The 24,537-nt window shown below is 34.5% G+C and overlaps 2 protein-coding genes across 3 annotated transcripts; one reads left to right on the forward strand and one right to left on the reverse strand.

Moving 5' to 3' along the window:
* Window positions 1-978: 978 nt before the first annotated feature.
* On the reverse strand, window positions 979-10,883 carry LOC18033941 (N-terminal acetyltransferase B complex auxiliary subunit NAA25). 2 transcript variants are annotated; one of them, XM_006425109.2, is made up of 19 exons: window positions 10,518-10,883; window positions 10,273-10,429; window positions 10,047-10,165; window positions 9,840-9,914; window positions 8,986-9,079; window positions 8,764-8,882; window positions 7,806-7,876; window positions 7,229-7,370; window positions 6,941-7,116; window positions 6,519-6,721; window positions 6,121-6,251; window positions 5,025-5,101; window positions 4,658-4,732; window positions 4,374-4,566; window positions 3,555-3,674; window positions 3,327-3,465; window positions 2,954-2,994; window positions 2,601-2,855; window positions 979-2,143 (listed from the first exon to the last, which is right to left on the reverse strand). In XM_006425109.2, the coding sequence occupies exons 1-19, from the start codon at window positions 10,662-10,664 to the stop codon at window positions 1,442-1,444; spliced, it is 3,036 nt and encodes a 1,011-aa protein (XP_006425172.1). In that variant the 5' UTR covers window positions 10,665-10,883; the 3' UTR covers window positions 979-1,441. The 2 variants fall into 2 exon arrangements, with proteins under 2 accessions (XP_006425172.1, XP_024034589.1); XM_024178821.1 differs by lacking the exons at window positions 9,840-9,914; window positions 10,047-10,165; window positions 10,273-10,429; window positions 10,518-10,883 and adding an exon at window positions 9,276-9,770.
* Window positions 10,884-19,410: 8,527 nt separating this feature from the next.
* Window positions 19,411-24,341, forward strand: LOC18034894 (sorting nexin 2B). Its single transcript, XM_006425110.2, has 5 exons — window positions 19,411-20,839; window positions 21,021-21,230; window positions 21,522-21,782; window positions 23,182-23,268; window positions 24,037-24,341. The coding sequence occupies exons 1-5, from the start codon at window positions 19,778-19,780 to the stop codon at window positions 24,115-24,117; spliced, it is 1,701 nt and encodes a 566-aa protein (XP_006425173.1). The 5' UTR covers window positions 19,411-19,777; the 3' UTR covers window positions 24,118-24,341.
* Window positions 24,342-24,537: the final 196 nt, after the last annotated feature.

The raw sequence follows: 24,537 nt of genomic DNA on the forward strand, positions 1-24,537 counted from the left end.
ACGACTTCCCAAAGAGTGACGAGCAAAGGAGAGAGTCCAACAGTTTAAAAGAATAGCGTCAAGTATTTAACAATACACTTATATAAAGTATAGATGACACATACCCAGAATCAATGCTTCTTAACAATACACTTAAGGTGAGTTTACTAATTACTAGTCAGTAATTAGAATGAGATAGAACCGAAATAGACTGAAATTAGAATAAAAAATAACAATCAAAATAAGTTATTTACTTGAGCCGTAAGAGTCGGAATCAGAATCGAAATAAGTTGCATTTTCATTGACGTGTTTAATTTATTTTGAAATCAGAATTAACTATTATAATTTACTACGATGCCCTTTGTTAATTATTGTCTTTAACGATGATGATGATGATGATGATGATGATAAACTTTAATGATCCAACCGGTGACAAGCAGCTAAACCAACATTACTGAATCAATTAATCTAATCAACAACGAGCAATGGAGATGGGCTGCGATTCGCGATGAATCCAACCGGTGACAAGCTACTCAACCGACTAGTGGGTGATGCGTAAGAAGAAGAGAAGAGAGAGAAGCCAAGTGGTGAAACCACGAGGTGGTCGTCCGGTGTCGAGCAACAAAGATTGCAATCAACAATGAGCTACTCAACCAATAAAGATGCTGCAGCCATTCGTTTCTAGGTAAGAGAAACAAGATGGGTTATTCGCTACTAGGTTAGGGATTTTGTTTTCTCCTCTTTTTTTTTTTCAATTTATATTTTTAATTGCAAAGAGAATATTTTGGAAAAATAGAAAAAACAATCGCCATAGTTTTGTCTTTAGGGGGAATGGGATAACCCCAAACTGGAATCAGAATCCCATTAATCAATCCTTATTTTATGTGGATCCCGTGCACCTTCTTCCATTCATACACTCAATTAAACAAGTAAACAATTTCTTCATTCTGATTCCAGTTGCTGTCTGGTAAACACTCCCAATAGTCTAAAAGAACAGGGTGAAGTATTCTATTCTCTAGATTATAGATGATACATCCCCAAAATCGATGCTTCTTAACAATATACTTACAACCCCGTAGTGTAAGAATCTAAAAAGATACAGAGACCGAGGGGGAAAAAAAAGAAAGAAAAAATGAAAAACAAAGTTTCTTAGGTACACACTCCACTCGAAAAAATTATTTAAAAAAAAAAAATCAAAAACTCGAACGAGAGAAGGAATCAAAACAGATCAAAGAACATTAGTACGCCATAAAACCAAATTGCTCACGCCTCACGATCTAGAATGAAACTCTCCAGTCTCCACACTTTAGAAGAACAAATACAAATGTTTAGAACACCCATGCAGCCCATTCAAGTTTCAACCATTTCCTGGGCAGAGCAGCAGTAACAGCTTTAACAGATACAGCTCCCTGGTCTGAGCTGACTCAAAGAAACCTCTCTTCAGCTCACCACTGTTATCTTTTCAGACCTGAGCCATCTGCTGCTTCAGTGCCTGCAGGGACTTGATTTTGGATTCACAAATCCGAAGAAATGCAGAGAGTCCTGCACGCTGCCCAGCTACAAATTTCCTTGCAACATCAACAGGACTCCAAGATTTCATAGCTTGAGATATCCGATCACCAAGTTCTGCCTCATTCAAGGATGAGATCAGTGTTCCAAGAAGCCGGAACACCTGCCCAGGACCTTCACCCCTGCCATTTGCCTCGAGAGAGGAGAATATAGCATCTAACTTTTCATCCTCTGACTTCTTGATATGATGCCCTAACCATTTTGCTACCTCTTCCACTACGCCACTTGTAGATTGAACAGAGCCCCGAATATCCTGAGACAGTGGAGAGGTAGAATGATCTGCAGATCCACTTCTCTTCTTCTTCTTTCCAGATGGAAGAGATGATCGGACACAAGATTGCATTACAAGTGTATGCCAAGCCAACGGTTCTGTGACAAGTTGCACCAAAACTGAAAGATCAAGCTGTGGATAGCATACAAGTGACTCCATGGATCTGACCTCCAAAATACACTTCTTCAGCAGTGTATTCACAACCTGCCAAGTAGAAGGCCTGCATCCATTTACATCCGGCAGCACAACTTCATGGGAACTCAAGTTCCATGCATTCAAAAATACAGCAAAATTCAACCAACCAACCATGTCCGCACCAAAAGCCTGCCTCACAGGTAAAAAAGTTACTTTAATAGGGCAGCAGTGTAACTAATGAGTCAGCAAGCAAGCATACGCCTCAATTACTAACTTTTCTTCAGTGGCGAAGTGTACGCACTACTTGCACTTAAGATGTAATCATGATCAACCTGATAGAATTTCAGCTCTTAAAATTTCCCAGAAAAATTTGTTATTTTACTAAAGCTTATTTCCATGTTGTGTATTTCCATGCTAAAATATGTCTGACGAACTTACGGCTTTTAAAGGGAGAAATATTTTGAAAAGCTTGCTATGCCAAATTCAAAGTAGTTCACCATGTATATCGGTTTTGGGTACTCACCACATAGGCATCTTGTCTATGTAATTGGAGCATTGCAACGAAATTCAGTAACACTTATAAAATTAAAGGATCCTAGAAAAGCGAAGATATGTGCTTGTAGTCAGAAAGCCAGCAATCACTTACCTCAGAAGAGTTCAAGCCACTAGAAACCCCTGAAACCACTTCTATTGCATCTCTTAAAGAAAACCCCAACATTTTTGCATAGCGATCAAGCAAATACTTCAGCTCTGACAAAACTTTTGGGTCACATATAGATCCATTGACTTCAAAGTTTTCCTTGACGCATGCTGAAGCAGTCTGAATTGACAGATATATCAACCGAGGCAGAAGAGATTTCCTCTCAACAACTCCTAGTATACTTGCTTCCCTTTCTTTCATCTAGATTTGCTCAATATATAGAAAATGAACCAAAGTTACAAAACGAAAAGGAGGGATTATGCGTGTATCATTACAAAGTCAAGGACAGAGGATAGTACCAAGTTCTCTTTAGGACAGTAGGAGATTCCTGCAAATGGACCTGTGCAAAACAATTGTAAACACATTGTAAGAAACGAAAATAAGAAGACACCCACTATAACACCCAAAACTTGTCATACACAACATTGCAGAATAAATCTTGAAAGTTCTAACTTCTAAAAGCATACAAATCCTAAGCAAGGAATGTAGTATCTTTTTTCTTCAAGAACAAAATTCAGAGAAGAGCCATACTACACTAGACAATATTTTATCCTTTTCTGACGCATCTTTATTTTCGTTGACTTCTATCATTGTCAAACAATTCAGTTGCACAAAATGTTACCATACCAAAGAACTGCAAGCACATTGGAAAGGTCCAGCATTTTAACTTACCTAACAGATAATTCTTATCTGGAGTTGGTGTCCACCAGGGACGAGACTGCCAATCTTCATTGAAGGTCACAGATTTGGATCCAATCTCATTGGATAGCTCAAGAAAGTGAACCCCGCATTTCAAGTTTTCAAGAACAGACTACAGGAGGATTTATGTATGTTACACACTGATTGCACACATTGAAAGAACAAAAGCATTCAATTTTATAATGGAAAGTTACAAGTTACCTCTTCTTCTTCAATATTATCGGCATTCTGCTTTAGTTGTAGAATGGATGATTCAACCCTTGCCACTAAATATTGACTGGACCGTTGCAATCTTTCTTTAAATTGAACAAATTCAATTACCTGAAATCAGGTAATAAAAACATTTTGGTCCATGAATTCACCGTGAATTAAACCTTGTCCCAAACATTGTACTTAATGGCATGTCTAAACCTTTTTCATATAAACTCAGCTGCTTGTGAACAGCCAGGGCCTATCTCATACGTAATCAAAAAGCTGGTTTATCCCATTGTCTGCAACAAGTTCAATGGCAGTTCAATAAGGAATGTCCCTATTAAAGTCTAGGAAAATTCAACTTTCAAGGTTAATCTCCTATGTAATTGCAAATAAAAGTCAACTTAGCATTGCCAACTCCAACAGCTTAAAAATAATTCTGGACTCATTGGACAGGAACTCTACATATCCTCGTAAGTTGTATCTATCATTTGGAAGCATATTTCTCTGGGAAAAAAAATTTGCTCCAATCAAAATTATTGACTCCAAACAAAACGTCAACAAGGTGATCCCTACTACCATATATGGTCAGACACCACATGCACCCAGGAAAACAAAAAGCATACAGGACTGGGGTATCGGTATGAAGAAAGAACCCAAACAATGAATATGTTTCTGATATCGAATCAGGCAAAGGAAGAAATATTTACAAGAAACAAATATGGACAATTTCAGTACAAACTAAAAACATTTGACACAGGTGATCTGCTGCAAGAATACACTCAGTATCATGAGAGAGATATTAGTGTAATACAATGTATCACATACTTTCGAGTAATTTCTGTGGCGATATGCAAGAAATGTAAGATCTGCTGATTCTCTCAAGTGGTCATCCATAAACCTGAGGTAATCTCTTAGTAGATTATTTGATTCCACCCAAAGGGAAGAAACCAACATCTGCGGCAGAATGTGATGTGAGACAGTTTCCATCAAGATGTTCTTCACGTCCAATGCTTTATACCTAAAAAGCAGAAGTAATTATACTAAAATACCTAAAGAAAGAAAAAGGTTCAGGTTATGAGTGCCATTGGACATAACGTTAAGTACTTTACCATTCATACGCCAAGGGAAGGGCGCCAAGGTGTGAATACAAGTGTACCAATAACACCTTGTATTGCCACGCGTGTCTGCCAAACATGGTCACATAGACAACTGTTATCTCCATTGTAAAAGCTCCGTAACAGAGTGAATAGATTTCAAACAAAGCTGAAAGTTTTAGCCAAAAAGCCTCAACTTGAAAAAACAACTGCCTCCTTAACTATATGCATGTTTCTAATTCATCAACCAAAACTAATATGACTTCAACTACTAAGATTAAAGTACAAAGAAGATTTGCAACATTAATTGTCATTGCTGACATTAAATCAGTAAATTACGGATTTGACAAAGGTAGATTAAACTCTAAGAATGTCGCCTGACCTTCGGACGGTCAAGCCAAACTCCAAAACCATTATTGCCTCCATGAAGTAGCCATAATTACTTGTGCGCCAGAATAACTGAAGCCAAAACACAATTCAAAGATATGAAACAAACTGCAAACATACAAACACAACTGAAAATTAAATTACGAAAATTTTCTCGCCTGACGACGAAATACACATGAAATCAAATCTAGAAGCTTTATTATATGACATATGACAATGACATTTTCTTTAGAAGGACCATCACCAGTACAAGGGGGGGGGGGGGGGAATTCATTTTGTGATATCCTGATCTTAATTTGTTTCTTCATATTGATTAATTTCTTTTCAGATGACTTTATTCTCATGCAGTGTGCCTAAATATGCTTCAGTGAGATATGTACCAATACGGATAATGAAATATGCCTAGGTAGAGAGAAGAAATTAGTAAAAGCAACGACAGTGTGCACATCTTCATCTGCTGGGGAAAGAAAGAAAAAAAAAAATTTGGGACATCTCCAAAACATGGAGCAGCAAAGGGAATGTGCATCACATTTCTAGTTTCTTATTTGATATTTTCCTTATTCTGACGTCACAACACCAACCCAGTGGCTCATAAACTTTTCTACTACAATGGTAACCGTCAAGTTATTAGCTTCATTACTGTCTCTCTCCAAGATAAGAATGTGAAAGCCCAACTTTATATTGCATGGCAAACACATAAATCATACAGGATTTGATTGGTTAGTATACCTCCATGGTAAAAGTGATGCCAACATACAATATTTCTCAGCGTAAAAGTGGGCAAATAATGTAATATAAAGATCATTATGAAACAAAATCTTATTGAGCTGCTTAAGCATTCTTTTTTCTTTAGCTTTTCTTTTCATACGTCATTTTAGTAAGCACGGTTAGAGGAAGCACTCCTACAGGTTCTAAAAGCAAAATGCCACAGGATCAATCACAGACGAACACTCGTGGTCCTTTCTAAATCCACCTAAGAACAGTCCACATCAAAGGAAAAGCTCTGTGTCTGTGTATAATAGATAGATAACTTCTTGACAAGTAACACCCCAACTGTAATCAGAGCCTCCAAAGAAAAGGCAATATGATACCTGAACCAGCACATTGGATGCCATTGATAGCAGCTCCTCACCGTGTATACTCTCTTGTGGATCCAAGTCCTTAGAAAGTGGAAGACTTTTGCAATACATCTCAGACATTTGTACAGCAGAGCGCTCAAGTTCTGTAAGCAAAAATAGCCTACTCAATATCATACAAGGTCTATAGAAAACTCATTGTAAAATGTATAGAAAGAAAAACAAGCTATATTAAGAGTTTCTTCTTAACAATCAGAAAGAAAATTTTGATATATAATTGAGATTGTCCAGATAAAACCAAATTGAGTGTAGAATCAAGAGCTATTTCATAAATGAACGATTAAACAAGCATACATTTAGCATTGAGTGTATATGTGTGTGCCCGCATGCAAGACTAGAAGAAAGAGACAAACCATCCACCGGAAGCTTGTAAGTGTTTCCAATCAATTCTTGAATTTTCTTAAGTGTTATGAACCAACCAAGCTCTTTAATTGATTCTGTTGAATGGGAAGTTGAGCTACTCTTCAGCCTTTCCAAAAGCTCAGTCTTCTTATCAAGAGATAAGACTAGAAGGAAGTCCTCAACATCAGAAGTGAAGCAGGCCAAGTGACCAAAGCTGGGCTCAAAAATATAAAAGCTCCATATTACATAACAGCAAATGACACAATCTTTTGCATATTTTTACAGGTAGAGACAGAAGATATAGCAGTAGAAACTATAGCAGCCATAAACAGACATAACAGTTAATTATCCATGGAAAGTGCAAAACTAAAAAATAACTCACATACAGAATGCAAAAAAATATTGGCGGACAAGATATGAAGTTCTTCACTACCTCAAAAAATATTCAAGCACAGCCTCCATTAGCTCATCATTGTTATTCTTTCCATACAAGAGCTTCCGCCTTTCAATTTCAAGATTTGCCAAGTATGGACACCTTATGAGATTGACACTGGTGTCTGCGTGTAACTTTTTTACAGAAGTTGATGCCTCTGATATACGAGAATTAAACTGCAAGTCAAATTTGCAAAAATTAAATTCTAAACCAAAGATAGTAGTGATGAATGCATGCATGAAAATGAAATGCAAAAACAACAACAGTTAGAAAGTTTTAGACATGCACCACTTCATCTGTTAAGTGTGAAAACTTGCAGTCCACAGATTTTTGTGGATGGATTGGATCACTACTGGCTGCATTGCACCAGCTGCTATCATCCTCCAGCAAACAGCCTAGATAATGTAGGAAACATTCCCAATCATCAGGACTGTCAGATGAAAGAAAAGACATTAGTAAATGGAAAGAGTTAGTATAAAAGTACAGAGTCTCAGAAACAGCATATTAAAAGAGTGCATACAGAGTGCTTGATGAAAACAAGCAACAGTTATCTGCAGACATAATCAATTTAGTTAGTATGCTAACAAATATGAAATTTTGAACATCCTTTTCCTCTTTTTCATGAACTTATCAGAACATTACAATTACATTAACACACAGAGAATGAAGTTAAAGAAAGTCTCAACAATACCAGAAACATAAACAGTAAAAGATATAGATCTTTCAGAAAAAATAAATCAGAATCACTTTTCCCAAGAAAAATACTTTTACCCCATCATTGAGGAGGAGGCTATTATATGAAATAAACTATTGATGTAAAAGTTTCACATTATTTTCATAATAGTGAAGATCTGCACAAGCATACCTTAGTTCTAAGACTTTCTTATATATCTGAGCAGCAGCAGTATAGTCACCTTGCCTAGCAAGAAGCCTACCCTGTCAACTTAAAGTCAAAGAGTACAAGTTGATAAGACATTCATAAGAACCCAGAAAGAAACACATGCCAGATTTTCAACTATGAAAAATAAGAAAGTTCCATCAAATTCTAAATCTATAAATGAAATCTTTGAGTCAAAAACTTTGACCACCTAGGATAATGCTGAATTTTTTAATTTGATAAGAAACTGAAAAGGCTGAATAAATTAATACAGTTTTGTGAAACTCACAGTTTTTCTCAACAATTTCAATACAATGAAATGACAGCAGTTTAATGGACCTTATTGATACAATACAGTGCAAACATGATGGTTAAGTGTACACACTTTACCAATAGAAGAAGAAGTCGTCAAATGCTGAAGCATCTCTAAGAGATAAGGAGGTGCTGCAGCTGATGGGATACCTAACTCTACCAATCAACTCTTCCAGAACAATCATATAATCGTCCCATCAGTATCATTGAGTTCATTTACTAAGAACATGTATTGCAGAAGAGTTCAGCAATGAGTGGGATCCACTTCAGTAATGAGACCCTATCATATTATCCTCCTCAATGTAGATCATTTCGAAATTGACGTACACCCTCCCTAAGCTAGCTACCAGTATTCCCCCTTCATCTACATTGTCAATTTTACCCTTTCCATTCCGACTGTCCTTTAGTAGGAAATCATCCATCCTTTCATTTTATCCAGCTTCCATTTTTCAAGATAAAATAGTGATGCCCGAAGAAAGAAATAAAAAACATCTAAAGGGCAAAGAGTACATAAGAAATGAAAGATTCGCAGGTCAAAAGACATATTTGTATAATACTCATAAATTCAAGAAAATAGTAAGACAAACAGTATTGTCTTGATCTTTAAAACGAATGTGAAAGCTTCAGAAAGTACCTGTATGCGTAACTTATCGACTTCAATCACTAAAAGTGATCCTAATGTTCCAGAGAGAATTTCCAGAGCATCACCATACTTTGCTTGTTGTTCCAATATGGAAATGTAGACGATAAGGGCTGCAAGAAATTCCAAGCACTTACTTAGGAGATCAACAGTGAACAGTACTGTAAAGGTCCATCTCTATTACATCAAAAATAGGAAAAAGAGGACGAAGTCCACCTTCAGGCTCATGCAAGCTATGGGAGGCAACATGTTTCTTAAGTAAACCTTCAGCTAATAGTAAGAGCTTCTCTCCGCCATTTCCGCAAAGCACCTATCAACAGTTCAAACCTCATAAAATTAGCAGCTAGAAAACATGCAAATTACCTAAAAGAAGAATTAACTTGAATCTACTGGATATTGATAATGAAATCACCGATGTAAGCACTTCTAAGAAATTATAGAAGCTTTTTGTAGTTAACACATGATTTCTATTACATCCAAAAAAAGTGAGAAATATAACAAATTACCTCAAGCATGACAAGAGCAGAGTGGTAGAGGATAATAAACAGGGCCCCAAGTTCAAAAATAGAGAAGAAAAAGTTGAAAAAATTCTCCTCTATAGCTGGAAATTCCTCCTAGACACTTGTTTGTGTCAATTGGATTGAAATGGTGGCATAATTTTACTAGATGAGATCTGTCCTACGTTGCATTCTAGACTGAAGGCTGTTGAAATCTTTTTACAAATGGGATTGCAAACCTGGATTCCGGATCAGACTATTGAGCCACTGAATCATCAACAGATTTTATCCCAAATTTGGTGACCGGTTTTTTAAGCAACCCAAACTGTATATAAAATGCCTTCTTAAAATAGAGCCATTTCAAAGCACAGCATCCAGAAAAGGTTTTTATCGAAGCTCGCAAAGTGAACAACACTTGTGAAATGTTAGCTTATCTCGGCAGATGAGGGATAACGCCATTTCGAGTTATATACTCTTACTATCAACAGTGATCCTCAAAAAGGGCACTAACTAATGGTAACAGAGCAATGGGCACATGCGTGACAAAATGTGGAGAACAGAAATTGGCAGAACCTGTAATTGGATGCTACACACTGCCCACAGTAGAAACCTTTCTTCACCAGCATGCTTGTACATTTTAATAGCTGTCTGCCATCAAAATAAAATTACTATAAGTAAGAACAGCTCAATTGCCAGCAATCGTATATACACTAATAAATTTGACAACATGCCAACAAATCAATAAAAGAAAAAAGATAAAAGAAACGTGAAAGCACCAACCTGTTGTTGCTTCACAAAGGAATATTCACGAACATAACAGTTGAAAAGCCCCATCATGTGATCCATATTGTTGTGATATTTTCCACAAGCATACTCGTAACAGCTTGTTGCCAAGTCCACTAATTACATAGGAAAAGGAACAAACTTATTACTCACTAGAGCTACAACACCAAAAAGATAAAAATATTAATAATAGGAATAAATAAATAAACAAATAAATAGCTACAGCGATCAAGTCGTTGGAAAACAATCTGCAAAGTGCTGAGAGTAAGATCATCCATCAGAGTAGAGTCATTCTGATACAATAAGTCTTTCGCTTGTAAAGAAACAGATAATGACTCATCACATTTCCCCATTCTCTCCAAAACCAGAGCTTTAAGCGCCTGCAGCGAAGCAGAACACGCGATATCTTAACTACATCTACAATGACATTTTACGAAAAGGACGCATTATAGTGTGAGTGGGACTTACAAGAGCGTAAGGAGAATTGGGGTATTTGGCGAGCAGAGCAGTGGACTGCTTCAGAGCGTTCTTGAACTGACGAGAATCGATGGCGTCCCATATCGGACGGACACGCCGCTCCGGTATGCCACCGGCCAATCCAAATTTCGAAGCCATTTGTTTTGTTCTGTATGTAGTTCTTCCAGCTGGGGACTTGACTTGGGGTAAACAAAAAGATCCTGTTTAAAACCTTTGCGCTCTGTTTCTGTGGAAACTGGAAACCTAACCTAACATGATCTGATTATAATAAAGCAGAGCGAAGGACTGGAGTCTACAGCAGTGTATTGTGTTTTGAAAACGGGTGTAAATAGAAATGATAAGGAAAAGGTCGCACGCTTGTACTCCTTACAGCTGCGAACTCAACTCACCTTTACGATCTACTTCTAGCCCATTTGGGCGCCACTTTTTTTAACTTCATCGGGCTGTTTGCCACGTCATCCCACTTGCTTACCGTATATAATAAATAAATATCTTTTTATGAAATTCAGTATTGATACTTGTACTGAAATTTCATTTATTAAAATTATTGAAATTAACATTTTTCGTTAAAACTAACAAACATCAGCAGGTGGCCCATTGCCCACCAACCATCATGCGGATAAAAATTGACAGATTCGGTTTGATTGAATCTCAGCATGTTCTATCATTTATCCATGAATACTATTAAGGATATGATAAACTTTAACTTAAATGAGCTTCGTAATGCTATAATTTTTAAAATAATTGTTATTAGTTATGTCATAAAAATAATTAATTGTAAAAATAATTAATTAAATATTTAATAAAATTTAATTTTAAAAATACTGTGAGTTTAAAAAATAATTATATGTATTTGATAAATTTTATTGTTAAACTACTATAAGAATATAAATAATTAAATTCGACATAATATTAATTAAAATTTATTTAAAAATTTTATAAACATGTCTATAAATTTTTTTTTATTGTGTGCATATAATCATTGATAACTAAAATAATATTTTATATAATAAATTTCATTTTTTATTTAGTTATCTCAATGTAATTGGTGATAATAATAATCTCTTTAAAATTAATGGTTTTGTTTCCTAATTAGTAAGGAAAATTTTAGATTTTTATACTATTATGAGGATATATATGATATTATATTAAGTATAAAACTATAAAAGTAATTCTCAAAATTAAATTTTAAAAAAATACTAATTTCTTACTTTTTAAAATCTAATGTGATTTCGCGGAAAGAGATTTCTAAAAAATTTTATTAAACACCAAATTTAGTTTTTACGTTTTAACTTTTTAAAATTACTTTTGACTCTCCTAAAAATATTTCCAAACGGACTTTTAATATAAAAATATTTATTATATACCTTTATTATTATAAAACTCATTATCATGTTTTTCTTCTTCATTCAATTCTTCACTTGGAGGTTTTGAAAAATCCAAATACTTCATTGTAAAATTTCGTCACAAGTGTACGGATCCTCACTTTAACATTTTCACCAAATTTATTTTATTAGCATCGTAGATATCAGTTTAATGGAAAATTATATTTATGTAGGATCCAGCTATGTTGCGTCATGGGTTTGATACCCCACTCCTTTGTCTTATAGCGAATGAGCCTTTAGATTGGGAAGGAAGATATTTAACGGCCGTGATTTAATATTTAGAAAATCGGTAACCGGCTGAAGACGTAACACCTGTAAATCGAAAACAAAAAATAACACTCACGTGTAAGCATCATTTGCAATTCTTCCTACGGATGAAGTTTTGCAGGCGATGGTCGTCGGCATTGTTGTCTTGAAACTATTTTCGGAAAGCTGTGATGGAGTATTGAATATTTATTAGTTAGGTTTTGTTATAGTAAAACAAGGTATTCACTTATAGGGTCAGTATTTGCAAAGAAGATATGTTTTTTATCTGCAGAATTGAGGATTTATTTGCTGATTAAGTTAGGTTGTGAGATTAACCATTGTCGTCAGTTCTAGGCAATTGGGTTGGTATCCAACAGTGGAATACAACCATTTGAGTCGTGGCGAAGTAAACTGAGCAAAGATATACTGTGCAAAGTCCGTGTATATCATATAGTTGCAATTTGGTATCAATTAGCGCTTACCGAGTGCCTTCCTGCGGCGGTGAGGTATGTGTCGATGATGGAAATTCATATTTCGCTATAAATTTGTGTCCATGTGCATAATTATTTGATTGTGGTTGACTAGGTAGGCATGAAGAAGTGTAAATGGGCATAGGACGTTAGGCTTGGTTGCAAAATAGAAATTGGCAGAAAGAAGTAGAAAATGGCAACATATTATGTGTTGAATTCAGTTGACCATGTTTTGCGACCAATGAAAAGTTAGAGTAGCTCCACTTGTCTTGAGGAATCAAATCATCACCCCAAGATAATACCCAACCATTAATCCTTTCCTAGGAGGTTTACAAATACGATAGATTATCTTGTATTTTACAAAGTGCACTGACATTCATACTCCACTTTTCCTTTGCTGCAAGTAATCATTGTTCTGTCACAGGCATAGGCACCTCTGTTCGATTACCTGAACGCCCCTACTAGGAGCAGCAGCAACATTGGGGATACAATCAATAAGACGTCGTTGTTAATTTCATCATCCTCTCTATGGAAAATAGTAAATGACCTTTCTCTTTGTAGGCCTTTAAATGTGGATTCGCCAGTTCAAGGTTTGTGAAAAGACATGTTCTAACTTGCGCTATATATAAGTCCCACTCACAACTCAATGTATGGATGCCATGAAGTTGTTTGCAAAGTTCATGGGGAGTTTTTACAGTTCATTGAGTTCGACACTGCTGTTGATAGTTTTCAAATCTTTAAACATCGGTTCTAATTTTGTACTATTACTGGTATCGAATATTGGATGGAATCATTTTGTGTCTGTTTTTGGATGATACTTTATGCAATTCACTACTTATTGCCTTCATGTCCTTATACCCCAACCCTGGTCCTATCTTCACGTTCATAGACATTTTACTGCTTCGATATTTATCAATTCCTCCCCAATTACAAATACAGAAGGTTTGTTTGTTTTTTATTGTGTGGTTGTTCAATATATTTTTTTCCTTTACAATTTCACTCTCAATTTTTTCATACCAATCATTTATCAAATTCACATTTGTTTCCTGTCTCTTATTGGTCTACTTGTTCTCCATTTTCTAACTACTTTCCTATGGCAGCATGCTCCACTTATCTGTAACACCTATACTAACTATTATCCAACATCGGCAGCGTTTTGTTATCCCCTCCCACAATGCATAATTCCAAATTCATTGAGCCTTTCAACTTCATCCACAATCTCTCTTTTTTTTTTTTTTTACTTCTATTGTTGCTTTTAAATTTTGGCTTTTCAATCACACTGCATTCTGTTCCTATGGCATTCCTGTTACCACAAGTGTACAATCAGGATTACTTGTTTCCATGGCCTTTTGTTTCTTAGCCTAGTCCTCTATATGAAACCATGAACACTCATGTAAAAGAGATAAGTACATGCACAAACGAGTATCAAACTTATTAAATGAAGATGACCAGCACCCAAATTCTCCCCCCCCCCTCCCCCCCAAAACAAAAATATACACATATTCTAATCCTTTTTCACACCTACAACAACATTAATGAATGAGATTATTCATGTTTTCTATTTTTAGTAATACTAAAACTCAAATAATAAGCCGCTCTTAATATATCATCAAATTATAGTTATTTTGTTTTTATCCTATTTTGTCTCCTTATATTAATAACGTTTGGATTCATAAGACATATTACGTACGCTGATTATCTCTTAATTTGAAACATTAACCTATCTTCTTAATTGGATTGGATTACGTGTAAAACTTATATGAACGAGCTTAGTTTTTTCAACCATACAATTTACATTACATGTGTTCACATAAACAGTTATACAAACTTTCATGTTGATTATGACTTACAAGTTTGAAGGGTAACCTCGAAAATAAATCCCAATTAATATGATAACTTCTTGACCGACTTAAATCATCCATGTCAGATTAACTACTTTTCTTTTATTGATATCAATATGCACAACTTACCTTGATCATATTGTTTTCTACACTAATAAATAGAACCACGGACACAATAATTTCAACCAAAAGATGGGTAAATAGGTTATTTGCTTGTTATTTTTCTCTATAATATATTATATATTTTTTATATTATTTACGTATTTCATACAATAAAAATTAATACCACTAAACTAACTTATATTTCTTACTTTACTATTCTATTTCTTTCCTTTGGATATGTAATACAAAGGCCTCAGTGTGTATTCCATAGTAAACGCACAACAGTAAAGTTCACGTACCAAGAGGGTTATTGTCTTCTATAAAATTACAATGGAATTAAGTTGGCGATGTTCATCTTAGTAGGAACAACTCACTATCTCCATTTATAACTTTGCAAAGTATATCTGTATGTTAGACTACATTCACATGACAAATCCCTCTATAATTAAATTCATTTTTCCCACAATTATCTACGCTGAAGAAACGCATCACCTGATTATTTTGCAAAAGTTGCCAACATAATTATGGCAAATTTTGTGTCAATCGTACTCCGACCAGTACTAGCACACTGCACACTTGCACGAAGTTGTTTGCAGCCATTACTTCCATATATCGGTTTGTTATTGGATTAAACGCATAAGTCGTAAAAATACGCAAAGGAACTTATTATTTATGCTCCTTTACCAGTCCTGCTGACCGGCCCATTACTTGCTTCTCCGGTTACTCTATTTCTCTACGTGTTTTTTTTTCTAACCGTCCGATTGAATCCAATGCTGACTTAAGTAAATGACAAACAAGTGGGGTATGATACCAGTGATGTAAAGTAGTTTTGGCCTATTTATGTATATTAATTTTGATAGATATCATACATTGGTTTAATGGACATTTACAATAAATTAATATCTTTTTCTCATATTTTTAAAAATAAAATGTCCTTATTTTTATTTAAATAGACAAAATTCACTAATAAAAAATAATAAATATGTCTGCATCCTGGTCCTGGAAGCATGAGAGATAGCACTCTAGTTGTCCTTTTCTAAAACAATAATTTCTAAATACCACAGTTACCAATATAACTAACATCATAGTTGAGTATAATTAGATACTCTAGGTTTGTAAGTAGTAATTTATCTTAAAGCTATTGAATGGTGCTTATATTGTATTACTAGTTGTCTAGAATATTATGATTTTACCACTTTAATATTTTTTAATATATCATTTTACTATTAATTTTTTTAACAATTACTCTTTTCCACTTGATGTTTTAGTTTTTATCATTTTACTATTAAAATATTAATTCCATTAATAAATTGTTGATATCATAGGGGTATTTTAGAATTTTTTAGTATATTCCATATTTTTGAATCAATAAATTATTTTAGATATATAAAATAATCAATTGATATAAGTATTATTATTTTGGTATATTATTAATTTTATATTTCTTTCAATTTGGAGGCTTAAATTACGCTTGCATGATTTAAAGGTTTGATGGTTAAACGATAAAAGTAGAAAAAAATGGTTGTTAGAAAACTTTGGTAATCTAGTGATATGTCAAAAAATATTAAATAAAAAAACAATAATATCCTTAAATATTGATTACATTTATGCAAAATAAATTTTTAGTCATCATTAATTCAAATGATATTATCATTTTATCACCTAATATTTTCTAATACACCATGTTATCACCAAATGTTTCTGACAATTCATTTTTCTCACTTAATGTTTTAATTTTTATTAGTTTACCACTAAATCATTAACTTCATTAATAAATTGACGATGTTACGAGAGTATTTTAGGAATTTTTAGGATTTTCACGAGGTGTAATATTTAAAATTTTATCAACTAATTATTTTAGATATATAAAATAATCAATTGATAAAAGTATTACTTATTTGTATACAATTAATTTTATATTTTTAATTTAGAGGGTTAAATTATACATATACAGTTTAAGTGCAATAGACTTTTATTATAATTTCTATTAAAATTCTGTTAAATTTAACGATTTAGTCATAAAATGATAAAATGAAACATTAAATAAAAAAGTATTTGTTAGAAAATTTTAATAAAAATAATATTTAAAAAAATAAATGGTAAAATTATAATATTCCTAGATTCCATATCTAACTAGCGTTCTTCTTTTGAAAAATGTAAACATACAAAACGGTGACAAATATAACATTGCCTGTTTTAATCACTGATTTATATGCTATCTATCATTGCTCTACCAACTTTTAATTAAAATCCCTATAAAAAAAAAAAAACTTTTAATTAAAATCGACCTTTCATGGATTTTTTTATACCTAACTCGACTCATGGTACGATAACCATAGAGAATCATCACTGCAATGTTAAATGTTGTGAATTTTGCGTATGATCCTTTCACGACTTCATACTCGCTTAGGGGTGGACAAATAACTCAATTGGATCCAATTCGCTCCGATCCGATATGATATGAATATTTAGAGTTTGAATCAGATGCAGATTGGAGGTCAAATCAGATTCAATTACTTTTTCTTAATCCGCACGAATTGTATTTGGATCTGATCAAACTTGATCCGATCTGACAATCCGATCAGATTACCAAAAAAAAAAAGAATCATAAAAAAACATGGAACTTAAAAACCTAATTTAAGCCTAAGCCGCCACCATTGTCTAAAAATCCAAAACCAAAACTCCAATTCCAAAAGACCAACATCACTGGCACCAATCACCACCAGCAAGCAGCCACTGTCCACTGCAAAATCAAACCGACTGATTGCACCATAATTGTCCACTGTACCAAGCCGTTAGCCTCTGTTTTGATTGCACCAACCACCAACAAGTACAGTAGACCCATGGTTGCGCTAGCACACAACAAATCCATGTCACGCCAGCTGCCACTAAGCACAACAAATCTGTGGTTGCACCAAGTTGCCAAGTCAGAAGCCTTTCTCTACTGTCAAAATGGCATTTTCCGTTAAAGCCTTTTAGAGGTGATGCTAGTGATATTGAGTTGTAGAAGTTAGTCAATTCTTTTGAGGCTTGTGATTGTTTTGTTGACATGAGGATGTTGTGAAGGCATTTGATCTTGGCAAAAGGCAGGGGAAGATGGAAGAATTGTGATTTTTATTGTTCTTGTTGAAATGATATGTAATTATGTATTTAGCATTGGATTATTCAATTTCTCGTGTTGAAACTGGAACTTAGATATAAGGTTCCTGTATTTGTAATCTAATTTGTAGGTTTCGTTTGATATATCTTTTCAAGTAGAGTTTATTTAAGTATAACTTTTATAAATAGAGCTTTTACTAAAAAAAAATTAGTTGTTTGGTTATCAATAAGAGTTTTTTTATTAAAAATTTATGAAATTACTTTAATAGACAAGTTTTTTAAAGTTATATTATAAAAATAATAAATAAGATTGTTAAATAAGTAGATGATATTTTAAATATTTTAACATTTAAGAAAAAACTTTTCAATCTCTACTCACAGAAATTTAAAATTTGAGTTTTTGTTAATAGAGGTAAAACAACTTATTTAAACTTCAAAAGCTCTATTAGAAAAACAACTAAGGCTCCGTTTGGTACAGCTTATTAAATAGAGCTTATAACAGTAGAGCTTATAGCAGTAGAACTTATACCAATAGAGTTTTTGGACAAAAAGTCATTGGGTGTTTGGTTGTCAATAAAAAAAGTACTTTTAAACCATTAAATTGTGTGATATTTTTTATATTATATATTTTTTAGAAAAACTCTCTAACCTCTATTCCCAAAAACTCAAATTTTGAGATTTTGCTAGTAGAGGTAAATTAGCTTATTTAAGTTAAAAAAACTCTACTAAAAAAATAACCAAACACCATAAAAATTTTTAAAAAGTGCTTATGCGATTAAATAAGCACTTATGGCTCTTAAATAAGCCATACCAAACATGCACTAAGTATCTTTTTGTAATGGCTTATTTAATGGTCATAAGTGCTTATTTAATTTCATAAGCATTTATCATAATTTTTGTTGTTGTTTAGTTGTTTTTCAAATAGAACTTTTGAAGATTAAATAAGTTATTTTACCTCTACTAGTAAAAACTCAAATTTTGTGTTTTTGAGAGTAAAGGCTGAATTTTTTTTTAAAATATCAAAATATCTAAAATATCCCCTATTTATTTGACAATCTTATTTATTCTTTTCATAATATAATTTTAAAAAATTACCTATTAAAGTAATTTCATAAATTTTTAATAAAATCTCTTATTGATAACCAAACAACTAAATTTTTTTTAGTAAAAGTTCTATTTATAAAATCTTTACTAATAAAACATCTACTTAAATAAGTTCTACTTAAAAGCTGTAGTAAATGGAACCTAAACAACAATAAAAATTATGATAAGAGCTTATGAGATTAAATAAACACTTATACCCATTAAATAAGCCATACTAAATAGGTATGTAGCCTATATTTTGATTGATTCCAACAAAAACAATACTACCCGAATTCGATTAGATTTGCACTCAACCGAAATTTTTAATATAATATGAACATGTTCATATCGAATCGAATCGAATTGGATCACATATTAGGGTTGAGTTTGAATAACTTTCTTCTCAATCTAATCAACCTAAAAATCCGATCGAATTTATTCAAACTCGATTTTGTCCACTCTCATGTTCAAATCGAATCGAATTGAATCAAATTACAGATTTGAATTGAGTTTGAATAACTTTTTTTTCAATCCAATCAACCTGAAAACCCAATCGGATTGATCCAGATCCATTTTATCTGCCCTTATGTTCCCTCACGGGGTAAAAGCCAAATGAACTTTGCAAAAATCAAATACGCTCACAACCGACAATCAAGATTCTGACTGCAATTAAATCTGAAACAAAATTAGATTAAAATTTAATCGACGTCTTTAGCAAAAAAAAAAAATTTAATCGACGTTTAGCCGATGCACAGCAGGTGAACTCGCATGCACCTAATCTATCTCAACCGATTGTTTCTTCGAAGCCACGTGCATCTATCTAACAACATAATAATCGCTACCATCATCAGGCCCCCGGCGCACGTTAGACTCCACCACCACTTCCACCACCGCGATTGAAGCATCACTGCTCAAACCCTCATGTCTTTCTTAATCTTTGCAATTCTTTCATTTCGTTAGACTGTTTCTGGTTTTATTAATTGAAAGTAGCTTTCATTTTGCTTCGTTAAGATTGATTCAACAAGATGATGGGCTCGGACAACCAGGTTTTTGAAGAAGCTCACGTCTATGCGTCGCGAGAAGAAATGGAAAATCTCGTTCTCGACGACGACAACTCTAGCTCCAAATCGTTCTCGAATTATCGTAGCGCCACGTCATTATCTCCGCCGATCCTCGTGACTCCCGCTGACTCCGATCCCCTTCTCGCGCCCCCACCGTACCGCGACCTCAGAAACCCTAACGCGCCGGATAACAACGGCAACAATCAGTCGTACATCGAACCTCCGTCCTACGCTGATGTCATCTTCAGGCCGTTCGATGAAACCAACCCTGCGGTCAACGAAATCAACGGCGTTGAGAGCTCTAACCAGTTCGTCGATTCTCCGCACTCCTCTACGTCCCCAGTATCCTCCACCAGCTCCGATTACATCAAAATTACCGTGTCGAATCCGCAGAAAGAGCAGGAAATGTCGAATTCGCTGGTGCCAGGTGGCAACACTTACGTCACCTATCTAATTACCACGCGAACTAACATACCGGAATTTAACGGATCTGAGTTCAGTGTACGCAGACGGTTTAGAGATGTGGTTACCTTAGCCGATCGTTTGGCCGAGTCTTACAGAGGTTTTTTTATCCCGCCGAGGCCCGATAAGAATGTTGTCGAATCTCAAGTGATGCAAAAGCAGGAATTTGTTGAGCAAAGGCGAGTGGCATTGGAAAAATATTTAAGGAGACTTGCGGCACATCTGGTTATAAGAAAGAGCGATGAGTTTAAGCTCTTTTTGCAGGTGCAAGGGAAATTGCCATTGCCAACGAGTACTGACATGGCTTCCCGGATGCTTGATGGGGCGGTGAAGCTGCCCAAGCAGTTGTTTGGAGAGAGCACGGCCTTGGTGGCCCCACAAGAGGTGGGTCAGCCTGCCAAAGGTGGAAGGGATTTGTTGAGGTTGTTTAAGGAGTTGAAGCAGTCAGTTTCTAATGATTGGGGCGGATCTAAGCCTCCTGTGATTGAGGAAGATAAAGAGTTTTTGGAGAACAAAGAAAGGATGAGTGATCTTGAGCTACAGCTCAGCAATGCTTCTCAGCAAGTAATTGTTTATTTCATTAGCATAAATGTGAATCGAGGGCTTGGAATTTATAAAATATTAATTTCTTTGTTGTTTATGTATGTGAATGGTTATGGAAATAGGTATCTTGTTCATACAAGTCAATACTTGGTTCAGATTGATAATTTAATTGGGCGCTGTTTTCGTGTTGTGGTATGTTTAGGCTGAAGCACTTGTAAAAGCTCAGCAGGATATGGGAGAAACAATGGGAGAATTAGGATTGGCCTTCATTAAACTGACAAAGTTTGAGAATGAGGAGGCACTTTACAATTCTCAAAGAGCACGGGCTGCTGATATGAAAAATGTTGCAACTGCTGCTGTCAAGGCAAGCAGGTTCTATCGGGAGTTGAATGCACAGACTGTTAAGCATTTGGTAAATTGCTACACCTTAACTATGTGTTTTGTAAACTCTGAGTTTAGAAATTAGCTTTAATTGTCCATAAACTTCATTGTTGGAAAGTGATTTGTCTTAGATGAAAATTTAGGTTAGGTTTGCTAATTGCTGGGAAGTTGCTATTTATTGTCATTGCTTGCAATTATAGAACCATCTGAGCTATTTATAGTTTTATTATGATGAAATCCTATAGTTTCAATTAAAGGTCTTTATGTTCCCGAAATAGGTCAAGAGTTGTTTAAGTTGTCGTTTATTTGGTGTTTGTTGCAGGATACTCTCCATGAATATCTTGGGCTTATGTTAGCTGTTCGAAGTGCATTTACAGATCGCTCAAGTGCCCTATTGACAGTGCAGACTCTTCTATCAGAATTATCTTCATTGCAGATGAGGGCTGAAAAACTTGAGGCTGCATCATCAAAAATATTTGGTGGTGACAAGTCGAGGATTCGCAAGATTGAGGAGTTAAAAGAAACCATAAGAGTTACAGAGGATGCGAAAAGTGTTGCCATTAATGAATATGAGAGAATCAAGGTATTATAGCTTTCTTAAAATCCTTTCTCCATGTATCTGAAGTTAAGTATCCATTTTTAATGTTTTTGTCTTTTATTGGGAGCATATTCCAACAACTTTCTTTAGATTTTGAATGTTTGTACAATGCGAATGGTTGGATTGAGGGTTAGTTTTTGGGCTTTTGCATGATGAAAGCAAAGAGTTTTTAGCACAACGAATTATATAGGGTAAAGGAATACATTCTTCCCTTAAGCTTCTAATAGGTGCACAGCTCTTGTTAAATCTGCTCATGATGTAACTTCTTTTGCCGTGTTAAACATCTGTTTCGATTGCTTGTTGACTTCACCATGCCTTCAAGTTGTTCCAATTTTTCCTTACTGGTTTAGTGATCAGTTTGTGAACACCATTATTCTACACTACTCTATTCCACGACGTCGTTAAAACGTCATGAACTTATTGGCTTGTATGATTCTGAGTGTTCCCTAACAAACTTACTGGCTGCTATGATTCTGAGTGTCCCCTGCCAGCCATGTGCTTTTATTGGACTAATATACCATGATCACCTTTGAATTCTTTTCAACTAAGCAGGGGCTTCGTTTGTTCTTATAAAATTTTCTTCTTTATGTGAATGTTTTCTTGACTATCAATATAATGATGCTTACTCCATTTCTTTATTCTTCCCAACTCCAGAGTGAAGTCTTTCTCAGTTTCCCTTTAACTTGGGCGAATGATCCAATCTGATCATTGTGGTCGTTTTGGGAGGCATTTGTCCTTCATTTATGCTCCTACTTTGCTGATAAGACCTGCTATACATTGCTAATCTGGAATTTTAAAATCCGATGAAATATATTAAGCTTTTACTTAGTGTTCGTCAACCTTTGGAAGATGCAATTTGTAAGCATCATCTGATTTCCTGGGCTCTTTAAGTTTTTGTGTTTCATGAGATTTATCTTATGTATAAATCTGTATTGCACCGTGGTTTGAGTTGGAGGTTCTGATTTGGTGGCTGGATAGGGGGTTGCTGGTGCTGTCTGACTTGTATGTACTATGTTTGAAAGAAATTTGCTGGTTCGGTAATGGGTTTGAACTTGTGGTTATTACTTTGGTTTTTGTCAGTATGACTAATTAATATTGACCTTTTGGCATCCTGGATCAAACAATCTTTTGAATAAAGAGGAAAATAATAAAGGGGCAAGTAGTGCAATGATGAGGCCTTTTCACATCCTTATTGTCCATAAAATTTATTTCTTTTCTGGTGTTGTTTTTCACATTGTTTGTCTCATCAACACCTTTGTTCTTCTGATTTTACATTTTGACTGGTTATGTGATTATTTGATGGATAATTGAGCAGTATGCAATCTCTATAGGTTATTTATTGCACCATTTATTCAAAAATGGCCTAATAACAATACAAATACAGGAGAATAATAGGACTGAACTTGAGAGGCTTGACAAAGAAAGGCGTGCTGACTTCTTGAACATGTTGAAGGGGTTTGTGGTTAATCAGGTATGTTTGGTCTTTCTTGTTCCTGCCCATATAGTATGATCCCAGCCAGCTACATCTTGCTATTATTAAAGCTTATGCATGTGGAACCTTTTTTCTTTCTCCATCTTGTCCGGTTGATCTTTTGTAAACGTTTGATGCTCTGCTAATTAAGAAATAATTAAGAAACCTTTTAGCCAATTTAAAAACTTATCCAGTCACAATTCACTTTCCTTAAAGCTTATGCATGTAGAACTCTTTTTCTTTTTTGTTTCTTGACTGGGTTCATTGCGTATTAAGAAACCTTTCAACCAATTTAAGCATTTTTCTTTTTTGAATAATTACCCCCTCATCTTTCCTTCAAATGTTAATGTTACAAGATTGCATCATATGGACATTTTAAAGACAATGCATTTGGTGTTTTAGGGATGCAAATAGATGAGAATTCCAATATATTTGATAAAATGTATACCGATATATTAGGTTTGGCTTTTGTAACATCTTGACTCTTCAAGATGTTAAGATGTGGATATAGTGGAGAATTTGAGTATTGCATTCTGAAATATGATCTGAAGTCAAGGGAAACGGTTTAGGCTTGCAGTTTCTTTTCTGTAAAGTTGACTTTGTTGCTGCAGCCCATGAATCTTCAAAAAATAATTTTTTAACACTACATGTACTCATAAATTCAATAAGATAAGCATCCTGAGTCAGCTATTCCTGTAATGTTTCTCACATACATTGACTCTCTTGGAACATTGCGTCTTATTTTTGTTTACTTCTTTGTCTGAAAAGGTGGGATATGCTGAAAAAATTGCAAATGTGTGGGCAAAGGTGGCAGAGGAGACGAGTGGATATGCAAACGAGAACAGTTGAACATGTGGTTATTGTGTACATTCAAACCTTGAGCCTTTTTATTCTCTCTCTAGTTTGTAGTTGTCCTCTAGTAGGTTGATAGCATTACATTACGTTCATAATAATGAAGATGGAAAATGAAGCACTCTGTAATTTTGGAGTACCTTTTCAAGATGTTGTATCTGTTAGAATTTTTTTTTTCAAACTTGCAATTGGAAATTGTAAAATGCTCTTTTTTTCTTGTTTGATATTTGAGGGACTAATATATATATATATATATATATATATATATATATATAAACATACATACACACATACTTCATGAATTGCTGATTTTGGGATGATTATGCAAGAAAATGTAAGTTCCAACAGGCACGACTGGAGACAATGAGAGCTTCGCTTCTTTTAAAAGGCAAGGAGGCTTTAACCCTTTAACGAATG

This window comes from Citrus clementina, unplaced genomic scaffold, assembly GCF_000493195.1.
Source record: "Citrus clementina cultivar Clemenules unplaced genomic scaffold, Citrus_clementina_v1.0 scaffold_8, whole genome shotgun sequence".
NCBI lineage: Eukaryota > Viridiplantae > Streptophyta > Magnoliopsida > Sapindales > Rutaceae > Citrus > Citrus x clementina.